The 27,984-nt window shown below is 40.5% G+C and overlaps 3 protein-coding genes, 3 non-coding genes and 2 pseudogenes across 7 annotated transcripts; 6 read left to right on the forward strand and 2 right to left on the reverse strand.

Moving 5' to 3' along the window:
* The first annotated feature begins 5,662 nt into the window (after positions 1–5,662).
* LOC111795494 (nucleolar/coiled-body phosphoprotein) lies at positions 5,663–8,816 on the forward strand. 2 transcript variants are annotated; one of them, XM_023677952.2, is made up of 5 exons: positions 5,663–6,030; positions 6,586–6,887; positions 6,986–7,075; positions 7,934–8,295; positions 8,374–8,816. In XM_023677952.2, exons 1-5 carry the CDS (start codon positions 5,823–5,825, stop codon positions 8,636–8,638), a joined length of 1,227 nt encoding a protein of 408 aa, XP_023533720.1. In that variant the 5' UTR covers positions 5,663–5,822; the 3' UTR covers positions 8,639–8,816. The 2 variants fall into 2 exon arrangements, with proteins under 2 accessions (XP_023533720.1, XP_023533719.1); XM_023677951.2 differs by having other exon boundaries at positions 5,664–6,030; positions 6,580–6,887.
* LOC111795493 (pentatricopeptide repeat-containing protein At3g26782, mitochondrial pseudogene) lies at positions 8,675–11,234 on the reverse strand (annotated as a pseudogene).
* Positions 11,235–13,466: 2,232 nt separating this feature from the next.
* On the forward strand, positions 13,467–15,174 carry LOC111794383 (peptidyl-prolyl cis-trans isomerase CYP19-3). The gene is made up of 2 exons (XM_023676354.2): positions 13,467–13,623; positions 14,407–15,174. Exon 2 carries the CDS (start codon positions 14,441–14,443, stop codon positions 14,963–14,965), a length of 525 nt encoding a protein of 174 aa, XP_023532122.1. The 5' UTR covers positions 13,467–13,623; positions 14,407–14,440; the 3' UTR covers positions 14,966–15,174.
* Positions 15,175–17,074: 1,900 nt separating this feature from the next.
* Positions 17,075–17,269, forward strand: LOC147787328 (signal recognition particle RNA; annotated as a pseudogene).
* A 90-nt stretch (positions 17,270–17,359) lies between these two features.
* Positions 17,360–17,659, forward strand: LOC147787329 (signal recognition particle RNA). Its single transcript, XR_015414076.1, has one exon.
* A 4,156-nt stretch (positions 17,660–21,815) lies between these two features.
* On the forward strand, positions 21,816–22,118 carry LOC147787330 (signal recognition particle RNA). The gene has a single exon (XR_015414043.1).
* Positions 22,119–22,129: 11 nt separating this feature from the next.
* LOC147787331 (signal recognition particle RNA) lies at positions 22,130–22,430 on the forward strand. Its single transcript, XR_015414035.1, has one exon.
* Positions 22,431–22,837: 407 nt separating this feature from the next.
* LOC111796254 (Peptidase C13 family) lies at positions 22,838–27,984 on the reverse strand. The gene is made up of 10 exons (XM_087119381.1): positions 27,622–27,984; positions 27,228–27,269; positions 26,995–27,139; positions 26,070–26,299; positions 25,625–25,682; positions 25,172–25,249; positions 24,979–25,067; positions 23,645–23,726; positions 23,356–23,538; positions 22,838–23,267 (listed from the first exon to the last, which is right to left on the reverse strand). The coding sequence occupies exons 1-10, from the start codon at positions 27,777–27,779 to the stop codon at positions 23,124–23,126; spliced, it is 1,209 nt and encodes a 402-aa protein (XP_086975507.1). The 5' UTR covers positions 27,780–27,984; the 3' UTR covers positions 22,838–23,123.

The following is a 27,984-nucleotide window of genomic DNA, read 5'->3' on the forward strand; positions in this document are numbered from 1 at the left end:
AACGTAGAAACACCTCGAATGGGAGCCCTGAAGTTTCTATCTGCACTTCAAAAAAAGACAATGGAACAAAGAGATCCGATCAAAAAAGGTCTCATGTATGTGGAAGCGTAGGTGAATCACAAGTTGGCCAAGAATACGATGGTCGATTCAGAAGCCACCCACAACTTCATGACCGAGACAGAAGCGAATCGGTTGAACATCAAATGGCATCGAGACTCGGGGAAGACAACACTTAAGTTGGGAACATGGAGTAGCTTGGTGGACTTTGTAATCGTCAAAATGGATGACTTTGATGTGGTACTCGGGATGGAATTCCTTTTGGAACATAAGGTGATCCCCATACCCTTGGCCAATTGCCTAGTCATAACAGGGTCAACTCCAACGGTTGTTTAGACAAGCATCAAAAAGCCTGATGGAATCAAGATAATTTTGGCGCTCCAACTTAAACATGGTCTTGCATGTAATGAACCAACGTTCATGGCCATTCCAATGGTGGAAACTGAAAGAACGGTTGACAATGCGAAGTAAGAGTCTACCAAAAACTTTACCACCTTGTCGAGGCATAGACCACGAGATTGAACTAATACCGGGGTCGAGACCTCCAGCAAAGAACGCTTATAGAATGGCTCCACCCGAGTTAGCGGAGCTACGAAAGCAGCTGGATGAACTACTTACTGTTGGATTCATCATACCTGCGAAAGCCCCTACGAATCCCCAGATTATTTCAGAAGAAGAAGGATGGGAGTCTTCGCCTATGCATAGTCTACCGTGCCCTAAACAAAATCACTATCAGGAATAAATATCCTCTACCCATCATTACCGACTTGTTTGATCGACTACATGGCGTAAAGTATTTCTTGAAACTCGACCTAAGGTCGGGATATTATCAAGTTAGGATTGCTGAGGGAGATGTGCCCAAAACGACTTGCGTCACTAGATATGGGACCTTTGAATTCCTAGTCATGCCTTTTGGGTTGACTAATGCCCTGGTCACATTCTGCACCTTGATGAACCAAATCCACAAGTATCTCGATAAGTTCGTGGTAGTCTCTTTGGACAACATAGTGGTCTACAGCTCCACCATGGAAGAGCATGAACACCACCTGCGATTAGTTTTCGAAAAGCTGAGAGAACACCAACTATATGTAAAGAGGGAAAAATGCGCGTTTGCACAACAGCAAATCAACTTCCTTGGACACGTAATAGAAGTAGGCAAGGTTGGTATGGAAGAGGAGAAAGTCAAAGACATCAAGGAGTGGAAGATGCCCTCCTCAGTGATATAAGTGCGCTCTTTCCTTGGGTTGGCAAATTACTATCGGCAATTCGTGGAAAGATTCTCAAAGTGTGCAGAGCCCTTGACCGAACTACTAAAGAAAGGAAATAAGTGGAGTTGGACTTCACAGTGTCAAAAAGCCTTTGACAACCTTAAGAACGCCATGATGGAAGGGCCAGTTTTAGGGATTGTTGATGTGACAAAACCTTTCGTGGTCAAGACGGATGCCTTAGACTTCGCCCTAGGGGACATCCTACTGTAGGAGGGACACCCCATTGCATATGAGAGTCGAAAGCTAAACGATGCAGAAAGAAGGTACGCAGCATCCGAGAAAGAAATGCTAGCAGTGGTCCACTGTTTACATTCTTGGAGACAGTACGTCCTCGGAGCCAAATTTGTAGTCAAGACAGACAATAGCTCCATATGTCACTTCTTTGATCAACCCAAGTTATCGTCGAAGCAAGCGCGTTGGCAAGAATACGTGGCTGAATTTGACTTCTAGTTCGAACACATGCCAGGTAAAGCAAACCAAGCTGCAGACACCCTAAAGTCGAAAGAGCGAGCATGCGGCCCTATGCATGTTAGCTCATCTACAAGCAAGTAAGTTGAGCGGAACGATACGGGAAAGTATTAAGGAACACCTAGCCAAAGACCCAGCCGCTCAGGCAATCATGCAGTTAGCTAAAAAGGGGAAGACTCGTCAGTTTTGGATTGAAGACAATTTACTCTTCACCAAAGGAAATTGTCTCTACGTCCCCCGTTCGGGGAACTTGAGGAGACTCCTACTAAAAGAATGCCACGACACACCATGGGTGGGCCACAACAGATGGCAGAGAACCTATGCCCTCCTAAAAAGGGGTACTATTGGCTGAACCTCTGCGACGATGCGATACAGTTCACAAAGACCTGTCTTATCTACCAACAAGACAAGATTGAACGAAACAAAATTGCAGGACTAGTAGAACCTCTATCAATCCCGTCCCGACCATGGGAAATTGTTTCTCTAGACTTCATCTCACACCTCCCCAAGGTAGGAGAAATGAAGTCCATCTTGGTCATCACTGACCGATTCTCCAAATACGCCACATTTATCCCAACTTGCAAGTCATGCTCGGTCGAAGCGACGACACAATTATTTTTCTGACACGTAGTCAAGTTGTGGGGCATTCCCACCAGCATTGTCAGAAATCGCGATCCGAGATCCACAGGGACCTTCTGGACTAAATTGTTCAAGCTATTGGGGTCGAGCCTAAACGTCTCTTCGAGTTATCACCCCCAAACTGATGGACAAATAGAAAGATTCAACAGTATGCTTGAAGAGTTCTTACGTCATTTTATCGATGCGCAACAGAAGAATTGGGTTCAGATGCTCGATGTTGCTCAGTTTAGCTTCAATTGCCAACAAAACTTGGGAAAACCCCTTTTGAAATAGTATGCGGCAGACAGCCACTGATGCACCATGTCATTGACCACCCTTATGCTGGGAGAAGCCCTCAAGCGTACAACTTCACCAAAGAGTGGAAGCAAACCTCCGTAATAACACTAGCGTACTTAGAGAAAGTGTCCAGAAGAATGAAGAAATGGGCAGACCGCAAACGAAGAGCATTAGAGTTTCCAGTTGGTGACCAAGTCATGATCAAGCTAAGATCAGAACAATTAGATTCCAGGGGAATCGGGACCAGCGACTAGTGCAAAAATATGAGGGACCAATTGAGGTCATCGAGAAAGTCGAAGGACTTCATATCATCTCCAACTACCTACATGGATGAGAATACACCCTGTCATCCATGTAAGCTGTAACGACCCGAAAAAAAAACAAAAAAAACTCAAGTCCCCGGAAAACTCACGACTCGAGTTTTCCGGCGATCACCAAGTTTCGCGGATCCCACGCGAAACGACAGCCACACCTCGCTCAGCCTTCAGCCCACGACTCCCAGAACCTATCAGAATACCAGCAAACAGAGAAAAGAAAGACAATACGAGAGAGAGAGAGAGAGAGAGAGAGAGAGAGAGAGAGAGAGAGAGAGAGAGAGAGAGAGATTTTGGATAAACACCGACGAGTTTCCAATTTCTCCAACGAGTCCCAAACCACCCAAAAACCGACACCAAACGATCAGTTATCACCACAAGAAGGATCTCTAACGAAAGTACAATAACTCAAGGTACGTTTTGGGCCTTTACGTAAGCGCCATCGTCGATAACCGAGGTCAGAAAATTGGGTTTTCCTAAACGTTCTTAGATCTGTGGTTTTAGGAACTTTTAGGCTGCAAAACTTTGAGGAAGGAAAGAAGGACGACAAACAAAGAGGAAAAGGAAGAAAGAGGACTGAAATCGACAATGAAAACGTTGTAGGAAGGAGAGAGAAGACGCGTCGGAAATCGGTCGAAGTCGGGTAAGGAAGACGAGATCCACGGATCCGGGTCAACCCGAACCCAAAACCTGAGAGAGCCAGTTCGATTCTTTCCCTCGGTCTCTGCCTTTGGCCCAGCCCAACTACAGCAGCCCAAACCTCAAACCAGCCCAGAAGTTACGGTTCAACTGAACCAACCTGAGACCAGACCCACGGTCCAATCGAACCAGCTTGTAACCCAAACACTTGTGGCCTAGCCCAGTAGGCCGAGGCCCAACGATTAGTCTGGCCTAGTAGCCTTCTGCAGCCCACGACCTGAACATGACTATGACCCGCGCCTCGACCCGACGCTACTGCACGACGTGGCTCGTTCTGCTATTGCCATGTGTCACACAGCGGCGCAAACGGTCCCTCCGCTCGGTTTGGTGCAAATGGCTCGGGCTCCCTCTGGTGATGCTCCAGCGGCTCCCAGCGGTTGTTCGGCTCGGCTCACCTATTTTCAACCCAGTTTTCACTATTTTGAGCCTCCTGAACCATTTTTTGGCCCCGATTAAGGTATCTGAGGCCGTTTTAGAGCCGTATTTCACATTTATTGAATTACTCGTAAATTAATTGTGAAATACTAATGGAAGATGGCGAATGGTGTGATAGGAAACAAATCCTGGCAACGTAGAAAGCAGCTCTCACAGAACGGGAGCTTACGTTAGCTAATTAGGGAATACTTCGGTTAAGGCCAACTAAGTAAGTGGCCTTACTATAGGATAGGCTAAAGATTGTTTGAATTATGATGATGTATGAGTATGACGTTGTGTTGTGATGTATGTTAAATGTACGTTATTTATGTTTCGATGCATGACATACATGTTATATTTGATGCACTTAATGGCTTCTATGATGAGTATGATGTATGCATGACGATGTTATTAACATGATGATGTTTTTCCATGTTGAACATGCCTTATGATGTTGTTTTCCATATTGCATCATGTTGTTAGATTGACATAGGACACAACCCTAAGAGTTTGAAAATGATATTAATGTAAATATCCATGAGCACGTGTTACATAGTGTAACCAAGAGATGAGACTAGAGGGTTGTGTCAGAAGAGATGTATAATTGGACTTAGAGGGAGCTCATGCATATTGTATGTTCATAAGCATAGGGCTACTTCCCCTAGAGATGATGAGTGCGGACGCGCACCGTATGATGAGCGCGTATGCGCACAGGTGCGAATGCACATAGATGAGGATGTTCATGAGGTGCATGACACTATGGGTTCTGCTGACCTCCGGACGTCGCTACAGATTAGCTTGACCAGAAGGTCCAAGGGGTGTGCGAGCGCCCTGGGGATTCACACTCGCACGTGAGAGTCGTGTGTAGGGAAGTACTACACATCCAATTTGTTCAAGACTGGAGGCCACCCTTAAGATGATTAGAGATAGGTCCCTAATTCATGATTGCATGTGTTTGCATTAGCATGGCCCCTATAGTGGGGTCACTCACGGATTATTTCTTCGAAATACTCAGGCCATGTGTCATATTATTTTATAGGTAAAGGCAAGGCGCCCATGTACAGTTGACGGTGGCATCGCGATCAGAGACTGTGGCGCATGCATAGGATAGTTGCATATTTAAAATACCTAGTCTTGGTTAGGATAGGGTGTTTGCATTTCATTTATTTGAATTATTTAATTTGTTATTGTTTTATCTTATTTTGAACTCCAGCATGAAGTTTGAAACATGTAAGTCTGGCAGTGTTTTCTAATGTTTTTAGAATTGCACGTAAGAGTCTTCTATTGTCCATGACAATGCACGTGAGATCTGTTTTTAACCCGTTTGACTCCTATTTGTCAATTTTTATTTGAATTATTACCTACCAAATAAATTTCAAAAAAATTGATGCCCCTAACTCGCAAACAAGCTAGCTCGGGAAGGCACACGTCACTCATGTACATAAACATTCAAAAGTCTAATTTGACCTAACCAAAATTTAAGAAACCCATCATTGCTATTTGCTAATACAAAAGCCCTAATCCGAAGTTTATTTGTAAAATGGGGCAAAACTGAGAGACGAGCTTTTCACTTCACTTTCACCTTCACTTACAATCGCTTAAATCACTCGGCATTCGGTCAAGATCGAGCTCAGGGAGTTTGTGGAAGAGTTCTGCTACGGTCGAGAGATCGGCGGGACCTGGAAAGATGGCCGACAACCTCTTCGAAGGACTTCCACCGCCGATTTCAGCGACAGACCCTTCATCGGAGACCCAACCACAAGACGCAAACACCACCCAGAATCGGCCCTCCGATCCGTCTCCCAATCCCCCTGCTTCTTCTTCTTCATGTCCTCCGCCGGTCATCAAGAGCGCCCTCAAGCGCCCGAAGACTGCCCTAGAACCCAATCCCACAGGTCTCCTCCTGTTCTCCTTCTAAATCGCTTCGATTTTGATTTTTGTTCATTTTTGGCTCTATATTTCATTGAACTCTATGCTTCTTTTGGGATATTTAATTCTCGGATCTCGGTTTTAGTTATTTGAAGTAGAAATAGTTAAGGAATAGGAATTGGGCATACGGAGTTGGAGCTATTTGATTAGTATTTGAAAATTAAAGGATGAAAGGGGAGTTGTAAGGATTTCTTAGTGAGAATTTTTTTATGATTTTTCATCTGGTCTCTAACATCGTGTTCATATGCTTCAATTATAGGTGTAATGAAAATTTAGCATCCAAACTTGGATGGTTGTGTCTATTAAGTCCATAAAGTTTAAAAGTTCTAATTGTGTTCTTGAACTTTGAATTTGGATTCTATACAGTCCCTATGCGATATGACTATTCTATTTGAGAAATTTAGGTTGTCAAAAGAGAGTAGCATGTCATTAGACACAATTTATAATTTAGCTTAAATTCAATATGTTTTTGTAAGAACTTTGGTAGAAACTGAAGTATGGAGTATGGTTTTCAGCTCCAGCACCGGCACCGGCACCGGGAAAACGTTTAAGGTTCAAAACCACCACAGATGCCTCAGAGACCCAAGTTATGGAGGCTATGCAGAAGATAGCTTCACATATTAAGAACCCCACCAAGTTTGGTAAGGCTGCAAAACTTGCCATACAGCTCATTCAGGCGGGAAGCGTGAAGGCAGCTACGAGTGATCATTTCTTTGCCATACTTGAAGCTGCCATGTCGATGTCTTCATCCACTCCTTGTACTGATCCCTCGGTACGAGGAGATTATCATGCATTGTTCTCAGCTGCACAATCTACAATGGAAGTATGATGATCATATTTTAAGTTTTACAGTTGATGTGAGTCTGTTTCTCTAAATGAGATTTTAATTTTCTAACAATGGTTTCTTATTATAATTTTCAGTGCCTTAACAAAAAGCAGAAGAACCAGTTATCAACCTGGACAATTCGGGCTGTAGTGGCAAATGATTTGTTGACAGATGACAGTTTTGTGGTCCGACTCTCCTCTTTTATCCGCATTTTTTTTAAGCACGTTCTGAATGAATCTATGTTTACTGTTATCGAGTTTAATTAGTACTGCAAATTTCTCAAAATTTTGTTTTTGAAAAATCTATGAACATACTTTAGATTCTAAACTTCTTGGGTTAGTAATATGCTCCACACTTCGTAAATGTCCGAAATTGAGTCTAGGGTTCAATGACTACTCATTTTTATTATTTACCATACTTGTTTAATCAAAGCCACGGCTCCTTTTGAATGTGATTGGTTCTATATGAGGATATAAAACGTTAATGTACTTGGGTTTTCTTTCTTTAGTTTATCACTTCAACGCTTCGAAAATCTTAGCGTAATTTTAAAAGGTTTTCATATAACGTCTTTTTTTAAAAGGATTTTATGAAATGGCTTTCTTTTTAAGGTTTTAAAACGTGGATATGAAAAATGGTTTTGGAAATAGATTAGAAAACAAAGAAAATGTGTGAGATGTCATATCGGTTGGAGAGGGGAACGAAACATTCCTTATAAGGGTGTAGAAACCTCTCCTTAACAGACGCGTTTTAAAATCTTGAGGGGAAACCTAGAAGGAAAAGCCCAAATAGGACAATATCTGCTAGTGGTGGGCTTGGGCTGTTACCAATGGTATCAGAGCCAGACACTGGGCGGTGTGCCACAAGGACGCTGGGCCCCAAGGGGGGGTGGGTTGTAAGATCCCACATCGGTTAGAGAAGAGACCGAAACATTCCTTGAATGGGACTTTGATTCTTGTTGGTTATTCTGACCATTGTACTACTCTCTTTGTTCTTGGAACATCAATTTTCCTTTTTTTTCATGCTTGACTTTATGAACCATGTAGTTTTCAAAGACAGCAACACAAATAAAAGAAGCCATCTCTAATCTTCCAGTTGCTACTAAGGAGGACGACGTTGAGGAAGCTGAAGCACTTAAAGTTCACGAAGAGAACACAGATGATGAACATCAGAAAAAGGAAAATGCTGCTCCAGCCGAAAAGAAAAGCCAGGAAGAATCCGACCCGTTTGGACTCGAAGCTTTTCTGCCTGGTTCATTGAAGAAAGGTGAGAGGACAAAGGGAAAAAATGATGTGGAATCCAAGATTAGAAAGGATGAAGAAGTGGAGGCTAAGAGTTTTCTCAAAGCACAAAGAGAAGCCTTAATTAGTTGTTTAGAAATTGCTGCTCATCGGTATAAAATTCCATGGTACAAATCTGCACCGACTACAATGTTAGCACAGTTCCTTGTGTTGTTCTGAAACTAACTTACACTTTCTCCCTTTAGGTGTCAAACTGTCATCGATATCTTAGTGAAGCATGCCTTTGATAATGTTATGAGGTTCACGTCACAGCAACGGGATGCGATCGGGAAATTGTGGGCTTCAGTGAGGGAACAACAAAATCGTAGGAAACAAGGAAAATCAGTCTCGGGTAAGCTCGATGTAAATGGATTTGAATGGTTGCAACAGAAATACGCCAATGAGAAGATCAGCATTCGACATTCTGTTGGAGCTAGTGGCGATCGAAAAGCACAACAGTGGCTTGGTTGACAAATTGATCAAGGTTTTTCCTTTGATGTTTGCTCATAACAAAAAAAAATATGTACCTTAATTGTATTGTTGAAATTAATACGTACATGACCGCAATTTGGAATCTTATCTTACCAGTAGCCTAGACAAGAACAATATCCTTCACGAAAGTGATGAAATCGGTTTCGATCTCTGACTATTATTGTTCGTCCATAGATTTTCGATAATAGTTTTGTTGCAGCATGACAGTCATCGCAAATCCTCAGATTCTTGATGATTCGGATGGGCGTACCCGGGGCTGTACTTATGAGTCCAAATGCCATGGCCAGTTTCTCACTATGGTAACTGAGTGCAGATTCCTTCTCTTCGTCTTCTACGTTTAACAAAACTGCAGATGTGTTCGGTGCGTATCCCGCCTCTCTCAATTTGATGCACATTTCGGTCACCATTTCATGTACTTTTCTTGTTTGTGTGCATGTCTTATCTCCAGATCTGAAGTGATGAACTGAGCCATTTACCTCAATCCAGCTGAGTCCTGGTTCTTTCTTCATCCCTAAATGGCTCATTGTTTCTCTAACGCTCGTTACATCGGTCCATCTCTTTTCGGATGCATAGATGTTTGACTTAAGAACTCTATACCCACAGTTTTCTGGGTCCAATTCAAGAATCTTTCTTGCAGCCACCTCCCCCAAGGTTAGATTCTTATGTAGCTTACATGCAGCTAGCAGCGCACCCCATACAATTGTGTTGGGCCTCATGGGCATGTTTTCGATGATGCTGTGAGCTGCGTCAAGACGTTTAGCTCGACCAAGAAGATCCACCAAACATCCATAGTGCTCGATCTTTGGAACTATTCCAAATTCATGAACCATTCTGTCGAAATGCTTCATTCCCTCCCCTACCAATCCAGAATGACTACAAGCATGAAAAAGAGAAATGAATGTGATATCATTAGGTTCAACACCATGACACTCCATATCTAAAAAGAGTTCTAAAGCTTCTTTTCCACAACCATGGATCGAGAATCCAGCCATCATTGCATTCCACATGTGAATATCCCGTCGTGTGGCTTCATCGAACAGGCTACGAGCAGTTTTTAGATCTCCACATTTTGCATACATGTTGATGAGTGCTGTTTCTAAAACGACGTCTACTTCGAGGCCATGACGGTTTATGTAAGCATGAGTCCATCTACCAAGGTCAAGGGCTCCAACCTCTGCACATAAAGAAAGCAGGCTAACCATTGTCACCTTATTTGGTTTCACCTCACTGTCTAACATCTTAAGGAAGAGACCGAAAGCTTGATCGATGCAACTCGCGTGAGCGTAAGCCGATATCAAAGCACTCCAAATCTTGACATCTTTTTCCTCGACGCCATTGAAAAGAGCTCTAGCATATGCAACTTGCCCACACTTTCCATACATGTCTATGAGAGCAGTTGCCAAAGCCAGAGACATCCCAAACCCATTCCTTAACAGATAGGCATGCAACCACTTGCCCAAATCCAAGGCTCCCACAAAACCACACTCTGTTATCAAACTTAGTAAAGTGATCTCATTAGGAACTATGTTTTCTTCAAGCATTCTACTAAAATTCTTTGCCCCTTCATCGAACCTGCAACTGCGAATACAACCCGCTATCAACGCCGTCCAAGAAACGACGTTTCTCTGAGATAACCCATCGAAAAGCCTCATTGCCGATGCCAAATTGTCGCCCTTGCAATACATATCAATCAACGCAGTCGTCAAAGGAACTTCCATTCTCTCATTACCAACATTTCTCACAACGTAACCATGAATCGCCCTCCCCGACTTCATATCCGAGAGCTCCCCAAACACACCAATCATGCTAATCAAAGCAACATCACTAAGCCTCACTCCGACAAAATGCATCTCTCGAACAAGCCTATATGCTTCACCGAACGATTTGCTCCGCACGTAGCATCCAAGCATAGTACTCCAAGAGACAACATCTCTGTCAGGCATTTTATCAAACACCAAGCAAGCAGAAACCAAACTACCACATTTCTCATACATGTTCATCAAAGCATTGCACACAAAAACATCCGATACGAACCCGTTCTTAACCGCGAAACCGTGCACTTCCCTGCCGAAATTTGTAGAGGAAGCTTGAGCACAGGCTTTGAGAAGTGAAGGAACAATGAAGTTGTCAACTGCAGCAGCATCAGTCGTGCGCATATGGTGATACAAGTTGAAAGCAGCTTGTGGGAGGTGGTTGTCGGTGTAAGATGAAATGAGGAGATTGAAATTGGCTTCAGGGGTGAAATTGGATCGAGAGAAGAAACTGTGAGGGTTACGGAATTGGGTTTTGATGAAATGGGCATGGATTTGGTGGGTCTGTTGGAGATTCAAATGGGAGTGGCCGGAGCGTGACGGAGAGGCGGCGGAGAGAATCAGTTGGTCCATTTACGCCCTTTGCCTTCCACATCTGCGCCTCCTCACCAAAATATCTCTATTTCCTCCATCCAAAATATCATCTCTTAAAAGAATTTTTGGATTTGCAACAAAAAAAAAAAAAATAATAATAATAAATAAAATAAAGAAATAATGGTGTCCCGATAGAGCTCGTTTTAATAATTACAAATGATTTGATTTAGATGGTTTGCCGGGTGACATGTGAATGAGTTTCATATTAAACCATAAAATGTTTAATGTTGTTTATAAATTTGTTAATTTTTTAATTAAGAAAATTAATATTTCACAAAGTGATCCTATTCGACTCCAACGGGATTCTAAATTATGTAGCAACCATAGTATTCTCGTGTAAAATGAATCGTTCGTTCTTATTAATTGGTATTAAAGCAGTCTTCGATTTTTATTTAGATTCAACTTTTTATGTGATGGATATTTTGATTTCATATATGTAATATGTGGAAGTTTGAAAAACTAATTGTTTAGGCTATTATTTGAATCGTTCTTGATTTGATAGAGACGATTTGAATTTGCAGAAGGTGAAGTGTTCACCAACGAGAAACGACAATCGCTTAAAATAAGTGTTCATAGAAGAACGAAATCGTGTTATTGACGATGATTCGTTTAAAACGAAGAAAAAATAGTGGCGGATTAATTTGTTCTCACTCGTAACAAAAAAAGAAACGAGTCATATCAAGTGTTTTTGTATTTAATATTGCACTCATTTATTACCCCATTTATTCTACTTAGTGAGCATGAAATCGTTTATTGCAGTCCAACATGAAAAAAAAAAAATGATTTGGCATAAATCGATCTTAATGGTACATTTAATTGAGTTATATGTTAAAATTTCAGACATTTATGCTGAATCATGAGGGAGTAGCAAATCTGTAAATAAATGAGGGATGACATGGAAATTTTAAATCTACATCAGTAGTCATTGACTAACGATGAACATCCTATGTGGACAACTTATTCTTTTCGAGCTCTCTAGGAACCCGTGCTCAATATAAAAGGAAAAAGAAGACCAAGAGGAGAGGGTCACACTTAGGGAGAAAAAATCGAATTACACAGCAGCCGTCTCTGCAGTGAACTGTTGTGAAACCAGAGGAGAAAAAGAAAACCCTAATCCAGCAGCTATAGCAGAAGGAAAAGAAGACCAACAAGGATTGATTAGGGCAAAGAGGTGGACGTGAGAGCTCAAGAGAAGGGCACTTCCATTGACGAACGACAACAAACTGGGATAACTCTCTATTTCCTTATTCTCTTTTCTTATTCCATCAATTTTACATGATTGAGATGCGGATTCTTATGTTTAATTCAGTTTCTATGGAGTGCTAAACTTTATAGGGGAGACGAGAGAGTTTTATATAGTTTAAGTATGTTGACGGTATGATTTTAGTTTATTAAAGAGTTGTTAATGATTTACATGTATGTTTAATTAGCTACTTTACATACATAATTGTTCCCTTATTCGGGAAAAGGGAGGGAGCAATGAAATCCTCTTTAATACTCTAGTTTCATAGTAAGGAGATTTGAAGGGCTGTTAATAGAAATTACAACAATTATGGAAATAATCACATTTATGACCTCGTAAGTGGGCTTGGGAATCTATTAAAAGGAACTAAAATCTGCCACAAAACTCAACAACTTATCTATTTAATCTCTCTTAGCAGAACCTTCCTCATTATAGTTGATTTTTCTCATCATTTTTTGTTTTTCAACAGCAGTGACACTCTATTTTAATTTTGTTTAAGTAGTTAAAATCACCAACACCCATTTGAATGTTACCGAAAAACTCACTTAATTTTCAGTGATAAAATTAACCAAAAAGATAGGTTCTCTGTGGAATTGATAATTTACTTATTACTTGCTACTTGTGATAGTGTATACGTGCACTTGTTCTTGTGAATTTTACGTCATTTTATTATATACATCCACAAGCGATCAATAGCTCAGTTGTCTTTTGCATGCATGAGAAAGAGATATGACCGAAAGGATATAAATAGGAATGTTTGCCAAATTTGAGTGCCAATAGGACACTGGACGGACGCTCTGTTCACCAAAATGACGTCTACCCGAAGAGCATTGAAAATGTGTATGTCATAGTGAGGGTGAACGTTCCAAGACGAGTATTTTGGGCGACTTCCTTTGAAATAGGTTTTTGAAGGATAATACTGAGTGGCACGAGTGTGCCAGTATTGAACCCCAACCCACGTATCGGAGGTTAGATTATGCAATCGCTATTCGATATGGTATCCTTAAATGATACGACATGGGAATGGGAGAGTCAGCCAATCTAAAATTTCGCGTTAGGGTAAAAGATTTGTTCAACCCAACTCAACTAGAAACTCGTTAATCCAAATATGCAATTTTCATTTTCTGAGGGCAAAAAAAGAATTAGTAGCAACTTATGGGGAATGTATGACAAATTGAGAAGTACAAGGATGGAATTGCAAATTTTCATTTCTTTTCTAAAACCCCAAAACCCTAATCTCTGCTCCTCTTTATAAGCAACAGAGAGCTCTAGTTTCTCCATCGGATTGTCCAGACACATCCTTCACTGCTTCAAAGGTACATTCTCTCTTCTTCATCGTTTGATTTTCGGTTGAAGTTTTGCCCTAGAATTCCAGATTCTTCGTTCTTCCAAAGCACATATCGAAGGCTTTCAGGTTCATTGTATGATTACCTGCTGAGCTCAAAATTTGTGCGACATTGTTTCCTCGTCGTATGCTCTCACTGCACGTCCTTTGGAATTATTAGACCGATTTCGTGTCTGACCTCTACTGGATTTGGGAGCGATGACGAACATTTTCTGATCTGTTTTCTGCCTTTCATTGATTTTGATTGGTGTTTTTTTTTATTTTTTCCTTCTGGTTTTTTTATTGTTTACTAGGGCGTGAGATGTATGGAGATTCTAGATATTGTTTCTGTTTCAAAGTTTTTCTTCCTTGTCAATGTGATTCATATTGTTAGCGTTTCTTGAGTGTCATAACTTGCATGTTGGTTTAGATTTTAGTTCATTTTCCTGTCTCCTGAGAAATTAGCAAGAGAACGGCTAATGTCAATGTTTTGTGGAATTTTGTAATGCATAATCGAAGATTACGAGGTGTTTTCTGGTGAATGATATGTGAACGATAGTTTTTCAAGTAAGTTTAGGTCTGAAGAATCTAATCTAAAATTGCGTGTTTGAGACACTCATTCAAATAAATCATGTCTATTACATAATTATTGTGTTTTGGAGACGCTCACCGTTTTCAGTTATGATTTATTTGTGTGTACTGAGATTAAGAACTTATTAACTGCTGTGCCAACTCGTCATTACTCTTAAAATCATCTTGTCTTAATCATTAACAGAGCCCAATTTGAAGTTTGTGAGCAGCAAAGAACAATGTCCAATCCAAAAGTGTTCTTCGATATTTTGATTGGGAAGATGAAAGCAGGGCGGATTGTTATGGAGCTGTTTGCAGACACAACGCCGAAAACTGCGGAGAATTTCCGAGCCCTCTGCACCGGAGAGAAGGGGATGGGAAGATCAGGGAAGCTATTGCACTACAAAGGCTCAACATTCCACCGTATAATCCCCAACTTCATGTGCCAAGGAGGAGATTTCACAAAGGGTAATGGAACAGGAGGAGAGTCTATCTATGGCTTGAAATTTGCAGATGAAAACTTCAAGATGAAACACACCGGACCAGGAATTCTATCGATGGCGAATGCCGGACCGAACACCAACGGTTCTCAGTTCTTCATTTGCACTGAGAAGACTCCATGGCTGGATGGGAAGCATGTTGTGTTTGGAAAAGTTGTGGATGGCTATAGTGTAGTGAAGGCGATGGAGAATGTGGGTTCAGATAGTGGGATCACATCTCAAACAGTTGTGATTGAGGACTGTGGGCAGGTAGCTGAGAATTGAAGGTAGAAATTTTGTTACAAATTTCACTTTCAATTCTTGAAAATAATGCTCTTCTTCTTGCCTGTGTCCCATTTAAATTAAACTCTCATGACTCCAAATTACTCCATAGTATGTTTAGTAATATTAAGAGTCATATTGTTTGAGCATCAAAGTTTGTATGTGGTATTTTTAATGAAGTGAATAATAGACGAGATGTTATTTTTTTCCCACTTAAGCGGAACTCAAGTCTCAATCGAACATAACTCCGGTGGCATCACCACACATGGCACCTGTGCATGTGTGTTTAGTCGTCTACGACTCTAGCCGAACTTGACATTGCCTCTACTTTAGACGAGGTTTCTCACAAGTAGCATCATCGACTTGTTTCTCAACAACACGACCATGCATTCGTGATGTCATCCCATGTCTCGAGACAACTTGACCATCATGGCTTGCTTGGACATGTTTATCGATAACTAACCCATTTGTCGATCATATTAGCATATCGGATAGCGGGTCCATATACCAACCTGGACACATGGGCTGGGGCGTAATGTCGGTACACCCATGCTGTCTAACACTATCCTCGAAAATGGACACTCACCCACATCTAACATACATATGTACCATGGAGTAACTCACTTAGGGCACAAAGCTCATGGGTGGTGGAGAGTTGTATGATCGGGCCTCAAGTCACATTTGACCGAGAATGTTTTATGAAATATGAGCGAGGAAGTGTGTTAAAAACAATTTGTGATCTTTGATATTTACCCATTGGTTAGCATAGGACTTCCCCAGTTGTTTTGAAGGGTACATGATTGTTAAACAGGATTGAAGTGACCAACTCGATTATGATACCATTTGTTACAGTCAAGGCCCCTTGTTTTGCTTCACAAGCAAGGGATGCCATCAAGAAGCCAAGTGCCCACAAAAGGAGCTCTATAACTTCCAAGAAAAATTTAGAATGAATTCATAAGTTGAGTACAAGATAGCATAAATTGAAACACCATTAGTCAAAAGAGTGGAGAACTCCTGCATGGAGCTCATACATATTTATCCGTCTAGAAGAGAGTGGGAGAGATTGAAGAGTCAGTGGAACGTGGTCATATGCATGTCGAGACATGTGCTAACCATAGAGCGGCCAAAAATAATTGTTTAATCTAGAGTCACCCACAACTTCATGAAGTAGACCAAAGCGAAACGACATTCTCTTCATCTGAAAAAAAAAAAAAATCTATGAACTCGTAAATAGATCATTAAAGATAAAGAGTAATGTAAAGTTTTATTGATACCTATACGAACATAAAATTGAACTAGTACATATTCAACATTCATATACATGAAAACAATACCTTATGTACAAGTCGGTGAAAATAACATGGGAGTGATAATAAGGTTGTAGTAGTTGATCAATCTTTGTCCACAACAGCTACTCGGAATGCATCAATTCCAATAATCCTAGCAATTTTATCCGTGTTCGTTTTGCACGTGCTTCACACGCGATTGACACTTTGTTCTCCTCTTATTTTTTATTGGACGGTTCAGATGGACTTCACGATTCTTACCTCAGTTGTCTCATTTGTTTTTAGCCACGAATGAAATGAAAAATTATTTAACCCCTATTTCCTTTGGCCCTAAATCTTTATGAATCGATGAAGGAATTTACTTTTGCTAGTTTAATTACGTTATAAAAGTGAATAAAGTCTCATCGACTAGATAATAAAACATGAGATCTTTTAGATGAGGTCTTTCTAGTTGAACGTGAGAACCCATCCTCACCATTTGGGGCTATTTGGGACAGTTGTGGTCATAAACCGTAGATAGATAGGGAGGTTGGAGTTTAAAGGTATTATAAACTTTTGAAAGTTTAAAAATATTTTTTCAAATAGATTCAAAAGTTTTTGAAACAAATTATTAATGTAAGCAAAATACTATTGAAGCTTTTTAAGGTCGAAGAGTATTATTTTTTTAAGGCAAAATACAAAGTTAAGAATACTTTTGTTCATAGAGCAGAGCAACCTTATGTTCATGTAGGTCGAAGGATAGCGGGCCGATTCTCTGTATTCGAACAATACTCGATGGGTAGTCCTCGACTCATTTAAGCCTATGCAAATCATTCATGTAGGTCGAAGGATAGCGGGCCGATTCTCTGGCTTGTCCATTCCAAGGAGGGAGTTGGGTCATGGGCTTTGGGCAAAGGCTCGGTGTCTATTGTCCTTAGAGTTGGAGGAAACTGCGTGAGGCTGGCTTCACAGAGCAGCGTAACCTTCCGCTCCTGTCGGTGGAAGGATAACAGGCCAATTCTCCTAGGCCCGATATTATCCTCTCGGTAGTTTTTAATCTAAAACAATCCCACATTGATAGATTTAAAATTAGATGTAGTCTTCATAAAGTAGCCATTGTGATAACCATATAGCCGAGCTTGGTAATGTGAGCTTGTAACCCATATGGGGGCAACAAAGTAGTTGGAGGTTGGCTCAACCCATTGGTTAGGGTTGTTGGAGTTGTTGTTCGGCCTGCCCATTCCAAGGAGGGAGTTGGGTCATGGGCTTTGGGCGAAGACTCAGTGTCCATTGTCCTTAGAGTTGGAGGAAACCGCGTGAGGCTGGCTTCACAAAGCAACGTAACCTTTAGGTATTAACCTCTAGGTAGGTGGAAGGATAGCAGGTCAGTTCTCTTAGGCTCGAGTCCTCAGCCTGACATACACTCTTTTTTTTTCAAAATGTTTGAAGAGGTGAGATTGATAGGTTTTTCATCTAAACAATCCCACATTGATAGATTTAAAATTAGATGTAGTCTTCATAAAGTAGCCATTGTGCTAAGCATATCGCCGAGCTTGGTAATGTGAGCTTGTAACCCATGGGCAACAAAGTGGTTGGAGGTTGGCTCATCCCATTGGTTAGGGTTGTTGGAGTTGTTTTTTGGCCTGTCCATCCCAAGGAGGGAGTTGGGTCATGGGCATCCCACATTGATAGATTTAAAATTAGATGTAGTCTTCATAAAGTAGCCATTGTGCTAAGCATATCGCCGAGCTTGGTAATGTGAGCTTGTAACCCATATTGGGGCAACAAAGTGGTTGGAGATTGGCTCAACCCATTGGTTAGGGTTGTTGGAGTTGTTGTCCGGCCTGCCCATTCCAAGGAGGGAGTTGGGTCATGGGCATCCCACATTGATAGATTTAAAATTAGATGTAGTCTTCATAAAGTAGCCATTGTGCTAAGCATATCGCCGAGCTTGGTAATGTGAGCTTGTAACCCATATTGGGGCAACAAAGTGGTTGGAGATTGGCTCAACCCATTGGTTAATGTGAGCTTGTAACCCATATTGGGGCAACAAAGTGGTTGGAGATTGGCTCAACCCATTGGTTAGGGTTGTTGGAGTTGTTGTCCGGCCTGCCCATTCCAAGGAGGGAGTTGGGTCATGGGCTTTAGGCGAAGGCTCAGTGTCCATTGTCCCATTGTCCTTAGAGTTGGAGGAAACCTCATGAGGCTAGCTTCACAGAGCAGCGTAACCTTCCACTCCTGTCGGTGGAAGGGGATAGTAGGCCAGTGACGATTTTGGAATTGTTTGCGAGGGATGGAAGAGCTAAATAGTCAACGATAATCGTCGAAAGAGTATACGGTGATATGGATAATCGTCGACAGGCGACCTAAGCCGTCGCACTTCCTACCTTGTAAGACAACTTATACGATGGATAACTTGGCACGTTTATACATGAAAGAGATTGTTAGACTACATGGGGCTCTAGTGTCTATGTTGTCGGATCTAGATTCACGCTTTACATCGACATTTTGACGCTGATTCTAGAAAGCTTTGGGCACTCGCCTCGACGTTAGTACTGCTTTCCACCCACATATAGACGGTTAGATTGAGTGTTTGAACAAAATTTTAGAAGATATGTTGCGCGATTGTGTGTTGGATTTTGTAGGTAGTTGAGACTCTAAGCTACTTTTTATGGAGTTCGCTTACAAGAATGGCTAATGAGATCAGAGTTAGTCTAGGCTACTAATGAGATTGTGCATAAGAAGAGTTACAAACTAGCCTTACCACCATCCCTTTCATTGGTATAAAACGTGTTCCATGTGTCCTACATGTGCCATATGTATGATTGATATGTTATGCTACGCTAAGTTATACAATGTGTCACGCTTCTGCTTGTCCAAGGCGTGTTTCTTGTTGCTATGTGTCCGATGTCCCAGTCATACTTGTCCAGGATATGTTGTTCATGGTCGCATGTCCGTTCCAAAATCATGTCTACACCCGCTATTGTCAAAAATGTCTCGAAATGTACTATAGGGGGATGTGACTAGTTGTCAATTATTCGTACCTTGGTTAAATGTTATCAAAGCTATGGTTGTTGCTTATTCATTTTTAACTTATAACATTAATTTCTTCAAATTAGTTTAAACATATTTCCTCACTCACATTTTCTAAACATTTCTTTCAAACGTGACCCGAGACTCAATCAACTTTCGTATGTTTGACTTTTTCGCCAGGTTAGAACAAGTGTTGCATAATCGCTGTCCTGCTGCCACAAGAGTGTATTGTGATAAATGGTATTATAGTCGGGTCCTCTCCTTGAAGCGTAGTACACAAACATGTCCACTACAAAATAATTGAGCATGTCCCTAGTTAACTGATTGGTAGAGATCGAAGATCACTTTCTCTACTTGAGTGAAGTTCCTAATGAAATGGGGCTTTTGGAATCTCGTATGAATGAGATTGTCGCTAAAGCTGATAGAATCGACGAGATGGCGGGCCGAATAGAGGCAATCCTTGTCCATAAATTAATGGTTAGGGTTGAGGCCTTAGAAAACAAGCCCATAACTGTTGATTGCTTCGAGCATGGGGATAGCTCTATGGGCTCTGTTGCTCAGATGGAAAAATGTATTAAGAACTTAGACAATAACTAATAAGCAATCGTTCAGATGGTCTTAGTAGTGTCTAAAGATTTCAGAGAATTTGAGAGTGTAGTCTAGTACTTTTGGCCACAAATACTGGGACAAACTTGAAGTCGGAGGAGGGGAATATGAGTCCTTCCAACATAGAGGAAGAACACAATGGCGGAGATCTCACAGTCATAATAGTCGCAATCAAAACCAAGGTCCCTCACCTTGCTTCATATGCAAGGGGGCCCACAGAGAAACTGAGTGAGTACGAAAGGCGGCACCTATGCCTTTGAAGAAACATTTGAAATGAAATCAGAAGCTAAGTACAAGATGACAGAAGTTGACGCACCGCTAATCAAAAGCGTGGAAAACCCCACATGGAGGCCCTAAAGTAGCCTCAGAAGAGAGTGGATTAGATAGAAAAGTTAGTGGAACGCATTCTAATGCATGTTGGGGCCTGGGTCAACCATAGAAGGACCAAAAAACACTATAGTCAACAAAGCCGCTCGCAACTTCATGACAGAGACCGAAGCGAAACGCTTGAACGTTCTAAGAAATCGAGATATAGGACAGATGCAAGCTGTCAATTTAGTAACCATACTTGTCTTAGGGGTTGCAAAGAGAACTCCGATCAATATAGTGTCTTGGATGAGACTTGATTTTGTAATTATCAAGATGGACGACTTCAACATCTTGTTAGGGATGGATTTATTGCTTGAATACAAAATTATTTTCATGCTCCTAGTGAAATGTTTAATAGTAATTGGGTCCAACCCGCCAATCATTCAGACTCTCACCCGTCAACTAAAGGAAGTGAAGATGATGTCAGCGCAATATTTGGTAAGGGATCTTACCAATAATGAACCACTGTCGCTGCCATTGTCATGGTTGAAGAGTGGGGCTCAAGTGAGTTCACTTCAATAGAAACCTCGCGATCTGATATGAATCCAACCACTGATCTTTTGCATATATCCGAAGGAGCGATTACAAGAAGCAGGGTATTACCATGGTTGAAGAGGGGGGCTCAAGTGAGCTCACTTCAATAGAAACCTCGCAACCACTATAGGAAACCCGCGACACAAAACCAAAATGCCAAACAAAGAGTTTATCCTCACCTAAGGAGATCAATCACGAGATTGATTCTATGTCGGAGGCGAAATCGTGTGCCACAGATGTGTGTCATACGCCTCAACCTGAGCTAACTGAATTCTACAAATAGATAATGACTTGTTGCAATCGGGTGCAGTAAACCCTCAACGACTCTCTCGTACATTAGACCCTCAATGACTCTCTCGTACATTAGACCCTCAACGGCTCTTGTTAGTGATCACCCAAATCTTATGGAGAGACCAAAAGCCAACAACTTTATGGAAGGGCGCAGGCAAGCCTCCAAAGTAACTTTGTTCACTCAGAAGGACCATTTAGACGAATGAAGAGAAGAGTAAGTCGAAAGTGTCGACCACGAAAATTTAAAAACGGAGAGGAAATTCTGATCAAGTTGAGGTCAGATCAACGCCAATTTCAAAGCAGTAAGAACCAAGGATTGGTGTGAAAATACTATGGAACAAACGAAATTATCTACAAGGTCGGGAAGACATCATATAGGATTAAATTTTTCTCATGGATGCGGACTAGCTTTGTTGTCGACGTTAGTAACTTAAAACGTTACAATTACCTAATACAATAACAAAATATATATATATATATATATATATCGAAGATCTTGTCAATCAACTCTTCATGAACCAAGAAAAAATGACATGTAACCATGTCATGAAAGTTTGGGTAAATAAATATATAAATATATAATATATTTATTTATTTATTTATTTATTTATTTATTTATTACAACAAGAAATAAATTGTAATTGCATATAAAATATTAAAATATGAGAAGAGGTGAGTTAGCTAGAACAATCCCACATTGAAAGATTTAAAATAGCATGTAGTGATTATAAAGAAGCCATTGTGACAAACAAATTGCCGAGCTAGGTAATGTGAGCTTATAACCCATAATGGGGGCAACAAAGTGGTTGGAGGTTGGCTCACCAATTGAATATCGGCTGCCAGAGTTGTTATCTGGCCTGTCCATTCCAAGTAGGGAGTTGGGTCGTGGGCTTTGAGCGAACGCCTAGTGTAGTCCACGACCCTTAGAGTTGGAGGAAACCGCGTCAGGCTGGTTTCACAGAGCAGCGTAACCTTCCGCTCCTATCGGTGGAAGGATAGCGGGTTGGATCTCTCGGGCACAATATTTATCCTCTTGGTAGTCCTCAACATCCACTTTTTGCGACCGGCGGCCAGAGCTTGGTAATGTGAGCTTGTAACCCATAATGGGGGCAACAAAGTGGTTGGAGGTTGGCCCAACCAATTGGATACCGCCTGGAGTTGTTATCTGGCCTGTCCATTCCAAGTAGGGAGTTGGGTCGTGGGCTTTGAGCGAACGCCTAGTGTAGTCCACGACCCTTAGAGTTGGAGGAAACCGCGTCAGGCTGGTTTCACAGAGCAGCGTAACCTTCCGCTCCTATCGGTGGAAGGATAGCGGGTTGGATCTCTCGGGCACAATATTATCCTCTTGGTAGTCCTCAACATCCACTTTTTTGCGACGGCCAACGGCCAATTGTAACCCCATTTTGCTACAACAATCCCACATTGAAAGATTTAAAATAGCATGTAGTGTTTATAAAGAAGCCATTGTGACAAACAAATTGCCGAGCTTGGTAATGTGAGCTTGTAACCCATAATGGAGGCAACAAAGTGGTTGGAGGTTGGCTCAACCAATTGGATACCGACTGTTGGAGTTGTTATTTGAGTTGGAGGAAACCGCTTCATGCTGGTTTCACAGAGCAGCCTAACCTTCCTCTTTTGATGGAAGGATAGCGTGTTGTAACTCTATTTTGCTAGAACAATCCGACATTGAAAATTTAAAATAGGATGTAGTCTTTATAAAGAAGCCATTGTGACAAACGAATCGCCGAGCTTGGTAATGTGAGTTAGAGGAGAGGAGTAGGAGACGAACAAAGAAATGTTATATTGGAAATAGCCTACAAGTCTAAGTCTAACATGAACAACAAAGGGAATACTAACAAAATACCACATCCTAAACCAAAAACCATAAAAGAAATTACTAAAACTCTATCATCAACTCATTACCCGCTAGAGGCATCATTTTGATCTCTCCCCACAAATAAAAGTTCAGAACATGAAAAGCTTTACTACATATTCAACACATAGCAACGGGTCGAGATGAGCGTAGAAAAACCCGATAAACAGGTAAATAGGAAGCAGCTTCTTCACCTTGATAACCACATGGAGATCCCTAAGAATGGAAGAATAATGACCAACCCATAGTTCACAAAAGTATCACCATCTTCAATCTCTTCCATCTTATTATGCAAACTTCTCCATACACTTGTCGTTAAACCGCCACGTTCATCCTGCATTCCGTGCCATTTACCCTCTCTTAGCAATCTTTATCATAGAAGACGTTTTTCGGAAGTCGAAAGGTAAAAAATAGAAAGTTACCCTTGAGCTTGGTTTACTTGATCGATCTGGATTATCTGAAGTAATTAACGTTCTTTCATTGTGGTGTGGCAATTGATGTAATTCGGGTTCTGCCTTGTTCGAGTCCTTTCTCGGGACAATCTTGTAAGCTGAATCGGTATGAACTGTTTCCATCACTGAGCCGAAGAAGTTCGTCACAGGAACCTAGAGAGAGGAGAAAGAGGTAAGTTAGTAACTGCTCATGACCATAACGCAGCAGATCAACTGTGAGAATGACAATCAAATACTTCGGACGGAAAAGCTTTCGTACCTCCTCCAGTTTATGTTGGTATAGATCGGTTCTATAATATGCAGTTGACATCAACAAACTTGGATTATATGAACTGAAAAGACTGCAAATTTCCACCAAAAGGGGTCAAACTAAGACAAAAAAGTGTTCCAATCAAGCAAAATAAGAGCAATAGGATAATTACAAAAGCCATAACTATTGATACTCAAAGAGACATGGAACTTAACAAGGCCTATATCTCTTCCTTAGACCTCCCAACGCCTCTAAATAATATATTGTTACTCTCAACTCAAGCTTAGATCTTAATTCTTCAATTATCTTTGAAAGGATCAAATTGAATATTTCATCATGAAATAGAACTTTTCTCAACGACCCAAAAACGTGTAGTACTGAATTCTTCCTCCCCTCTTCCCCTGTTACATGTGATTTGTGAACCAAACTCTATTATACTCAACATAAATAATTAGTCTGGATAGAACCTCCCTAAGCCCATCAACGCTTCATTCCTTTGTCTCAAATTTCCAACACAACCCCCCTAATGCCTCTCATCATTGGCTTTACCCAATAGAACTCGTCCGCGGGCTCCAGCTATCCCAAGGAAAACTTCGGAGGGAACCAACTACTAGACAGTTCAATTAGTCTTTCGCTCCTATACCCAAGTCAGACAAACGATTTACATGTCAGTATCACTGCGGGCCTCCACCAGAGTTTCCTCTAGCTTCACCTGCTCGGGCATAGTTCATCATCTTTCAAGTCCCGACAGGCATGCTCACACTCGAACCCTTCTCAAAAGATCAAGGTGGGTCGGTGGTGCAACCCACGAAGGGATCCCACCAATCAGCTCCCTTGCGCCTTATGGGTTTACTCGCTCGTTAACTCGCACACATTTCAGACTCCTTGGTTCGTGTTTCAAGATAGGTCGAATGGGGAACCCACAGGCCAATGCATGCCGAAGCACGCCAAAAGGCGCACGTGGCCAGCCACGAATGTACATAAAATAGGTAGGAAGATTAACTATAAGAAATTGACACAAAGTCAATCTGCTGCCTTACAATGTAAACTCACTGTTACTGGTGGATCCATATCAACTTTCTATCAAATTGTTTACACATTACCTAAGCCTCCCCTCAATTGAAGAGGAGAAAAAATGCCTCATGATTTAGTTCTCTAATAAAAGTCACAGAATAAGGCATGAAAAGAGAAATCGAACCTATATTGCAACTTTAAATATGAAGCTGTTGATTATAATGGAAATACAAGGAAACAAATAGACATTCCTAAATTTTGGCACAATTAGGACCTAGAGGTGATAATGATTAGAACAGTTTAGAGAAAGGCGAAAAGGTCAGACTAACCTGATTAATGAAGTATTATCATACATATTTAATCTCTCAAAGAAGGCTAGTGTGTAATATGTGAAACGGTCAACAACAGAAACACCAACCTGTTAATGAAGATGAAGATAAAATAAATACAAAGGAAACAAAAATATATGGTAAAAACGAAACCGAGTATGCAATATATGCAATGATATCAGGGCACACTTACATCTGGGTCCAAGTGATGTGAATATGAGTTCTCTCCTTTCTTACTACTTCCAATGGCTAAAACACCTGGGGAATGAAGCTGCATAAAGTAAGGACCTCTACTTCAGTACTGAAAATTGTTACGATTTTACATCCACAAAGTTGATTTGCCACACCCATCCCCCAAATGTTTTCATTGGTTAATTAAAAATTCAGTCATTTCTTTGTTCCAATTTATAAACCATGCTACAACATTTATTTTCCTTATGAGCTTTTGACTTCATCAGATGCTCCAATTTTATTATTTCACAGACTGCATAATTCCACAATAAGTAAAATGCAGAATATAGATAATGGTTTGGAGAAGAAAGCTAAACTTGGTAGTAAAATTAGCAATATACCCAAAAAAAATGCCAATAATGAAACTCTTGAAGTCTTTTTGACTAAATTGAGAGAGTAGGGAGTAACTGCAAACCTGATTGAAGAGAGTAGCAGCTTGACAAGTATCAACCATTATCAGCAGCTCCTTAAATCTATCAGTATAATATTGCCACCGATATTAATGACAGCAAGGTGTATATGAAATGAGAAAATAAAAATTCATAGTAAAGAAGAAAGAAAATAAAAATCCATGGTAGAGAAGAAAGAAATTTAGTTACCACTAAATCTGCAGAACAGATGGCTTTCAATGGTTATTAGGTTCCAAGAGTTGAACTCGGATTCATTTTATTCAGAATTGTTAGCTTTTAACCAATTTTTATGTACTTGCGCTAATCATAAGCAACAACCATCTAAACCTACCAAATTTGATATTGAGAAACTTAAAGAACATTAACCAATTTTATACTAATGTTTTACTTTAGTATAAACCAATCCAATCAGCATTGGTGCTGTAAGCCGATGTAAAAAAACATTCCCACCTATGTTTTTCTTTCATTTGTTTCACAGCATCAGCTAAATCATGACTCTGGAGTTCTTCAGAGTCCTGGAACTTCAAAAATTCATCTCCACCATGTCCTGTCATGTATAGAAGAATGTGGCTTCCTTCGTCACTTAATAAGCGTTTTGATCTTGGAACAGCAACCTCATGGCGTCCAGTCAATACCCTTAAAAAATTTTCAACTGTGACCTCATAACCTCGATAATCAACCTAAGTGGAGCCAAGACAATAAATTGTTTCAAGAAATCATGACTCACTGAATGTCTTGAACTATAACTAACAAGAATAATCATATTAAAAAAAATGGGTTCTCAACGATATAGGTGCAGAAAAAAGGTGGGATGTTCAGAAAGAATAAAATATTTATTCGAAAAAACAAACATCAGCATTTGCAGAAGATTGACATGTGATATAAAGTATAATTCTGTTCATCATACAATTTCTTTCGAAGATTGATTTTCGTATAAACACAAGTAAAGCCCTGATTTTCATAGACGATTGATCTTATATTTTGCATTAGGAAAATAATAAAATAATCATAAAAAAACTAATTAAAAATCAATGTAATCATATAATCAGTACAATGAAATAAAGTCCTAGAACCCAAATGGAGGAAGCCATAGAAAATGCAACTGCCGTCGGGAAACAGCATAGTTCCATTGATATTCTATCAGGTATCCAAAAGGTCATGATATTAGTTATAACTAACAACCCCAAATCCCGTGGCGATGGCATCAGATTATATTTGAAAGCTATATTTAAGAAAATTGCTAAAAGTTTGAACAGATTGAAATACCAAGATAATGAAATTGTAAGTTAGGTGCAAACAAGATCCTTCACTAAAACGAACATAGCTAGACATTATGTTCTTTTGGATAGAAAAAACAGTGTGCAGAGAAGCCAACCTCAACATTATCTCCATACAAGTTGATCTTGTGATTTTCATTGTTGAACACTTTTGCAGGGTATTTGTTTCGAGGATTGCAGGCTATGTCGTCCGCCAACATAAGTATAATCCTCTCATCAGGTATTCCGAGCCGTTTGACAGTCCTAAAACAAAAGCAAAAAACGAAACTAATTCGACAAACGCCTAGCTAGATCCTACGAAGAAAATAGATCGTCAAAGCTATCGTCTTACCTGTACAAGGATAGCGTATTAGCCATGTGCCGATAATTGAACCTGAAAAACCACATCCACAGCTTATTGAAGATGTTGTAACAAGGTTACAATCGTTTTTGAATGTGAACAACTTACTGAAATAATCATCAAAAACTATACAACTTAGACAAGAACTTGAGGCAATTTATTTCACATGAGAATCTATTCTCCAAAAAGTAATAACTTCACAAATGAAACAAATCTAAAATGTGTTGAAGCTAACTCAAATTGTTCATCATGAAGAATCCATCCAAGTAATCGAACATAGAAGTTTTTTACGACATAATTAGACAATCTCGACTACCAGGAAGTTGAACCATTATCAATTCACGAGAACGCAAATGCAAAAAAGTTGGAATGGAATCGGACGAACCAGTAGCGAGAGGTACAGACTAGAACTGCCCAGTTATTGGTATGCATAGTTGTCTCGGAAGGAGAACCGTAAGCCATAGAGTTGCCCAAGTAACCGAGGCCGAGAATCAGAATCAGAATCAGAAGTAAAGCCATTGAAGAACTGTAAAACTGAGACATCTTTTAGATCTGCACCAGAAAACTTCTATTGCGCCAAGACTTTATTCCCCTTCGATGAACCCTATTTCTCTAATTTCTCTCCATCTCTCGCATCCCTCATCAATCACCGTGCGTTCTTGTGCTCGCCTTATGGATTTCAATTGTTCATCGCCGTCTCTTCTCTTTGTCTTGATTATCACCAATGTTATTGTGTCGTTAGATTAAT

Source organism: Cucurbita pepo, chromosome 18 (assembly GCF_057944985.1).
Source record: "Cucurbita pepo subsp. pepo isolate OVF chromosome 18, ASM5794498v1, whole genome shotgun sequence".
NCBI classification, from domain to species: Eukaryota; Viridiplantae; Streptophyta; class Magnoliopsida; order Cucurbitales; family Cucurbitaceae; genus Cucurbita; species Cucurbita pepo.

Coding starts and splice junctions, on each gene's coding strand:
- LOC111795494 (XM_023677951.2), top strand. CDS start 5,823: ATGGCCGACAACCTCTTCGAAGGACTTCCACCGCCGATTTCAGCGACA. Junction 6,888..6,985: donor CTGCACAATCTACAATGGAA/GTATGATGATCA, acceptor TATAATTTTCAG/TGCCTTAACAAAAAGCAGAA. Junction 8,296..8,373: donor CATCGGTATAAAATTCCATG/GTACAAATCTGC, acceptor TTCTCCCTTTAG/GTGTCAAACTGTCATCGATA.
- LOC111794383 (XM_023676354.2), top strand. CDS start 14,441: ATGTCCAATCCAAAAGTGTTCTTCGATATTTTGATTGGGAAGATGAAA.
- LOC111796254 (XM_087119381.1), bottom strand. CDS start 27,779: ATGTCTCAGTTTTACAGTTCTTCAATGGCTTTACTTCTGATTCTGATT. Junction 25,250..25,624: donor CTGCTACTCTCTTCAATCAG/GTTTGCAGTTAC, acceptor TACTTTATGCAG/CTTCATTCCCCAGGTGTTTT. Junction 23,727..24,978: donor GATAATACTTCATTAATCAG/GTTAGTCTGACC, acceptor GGAAATTTGCAG/TCTTTTCAGTTCATATAATC.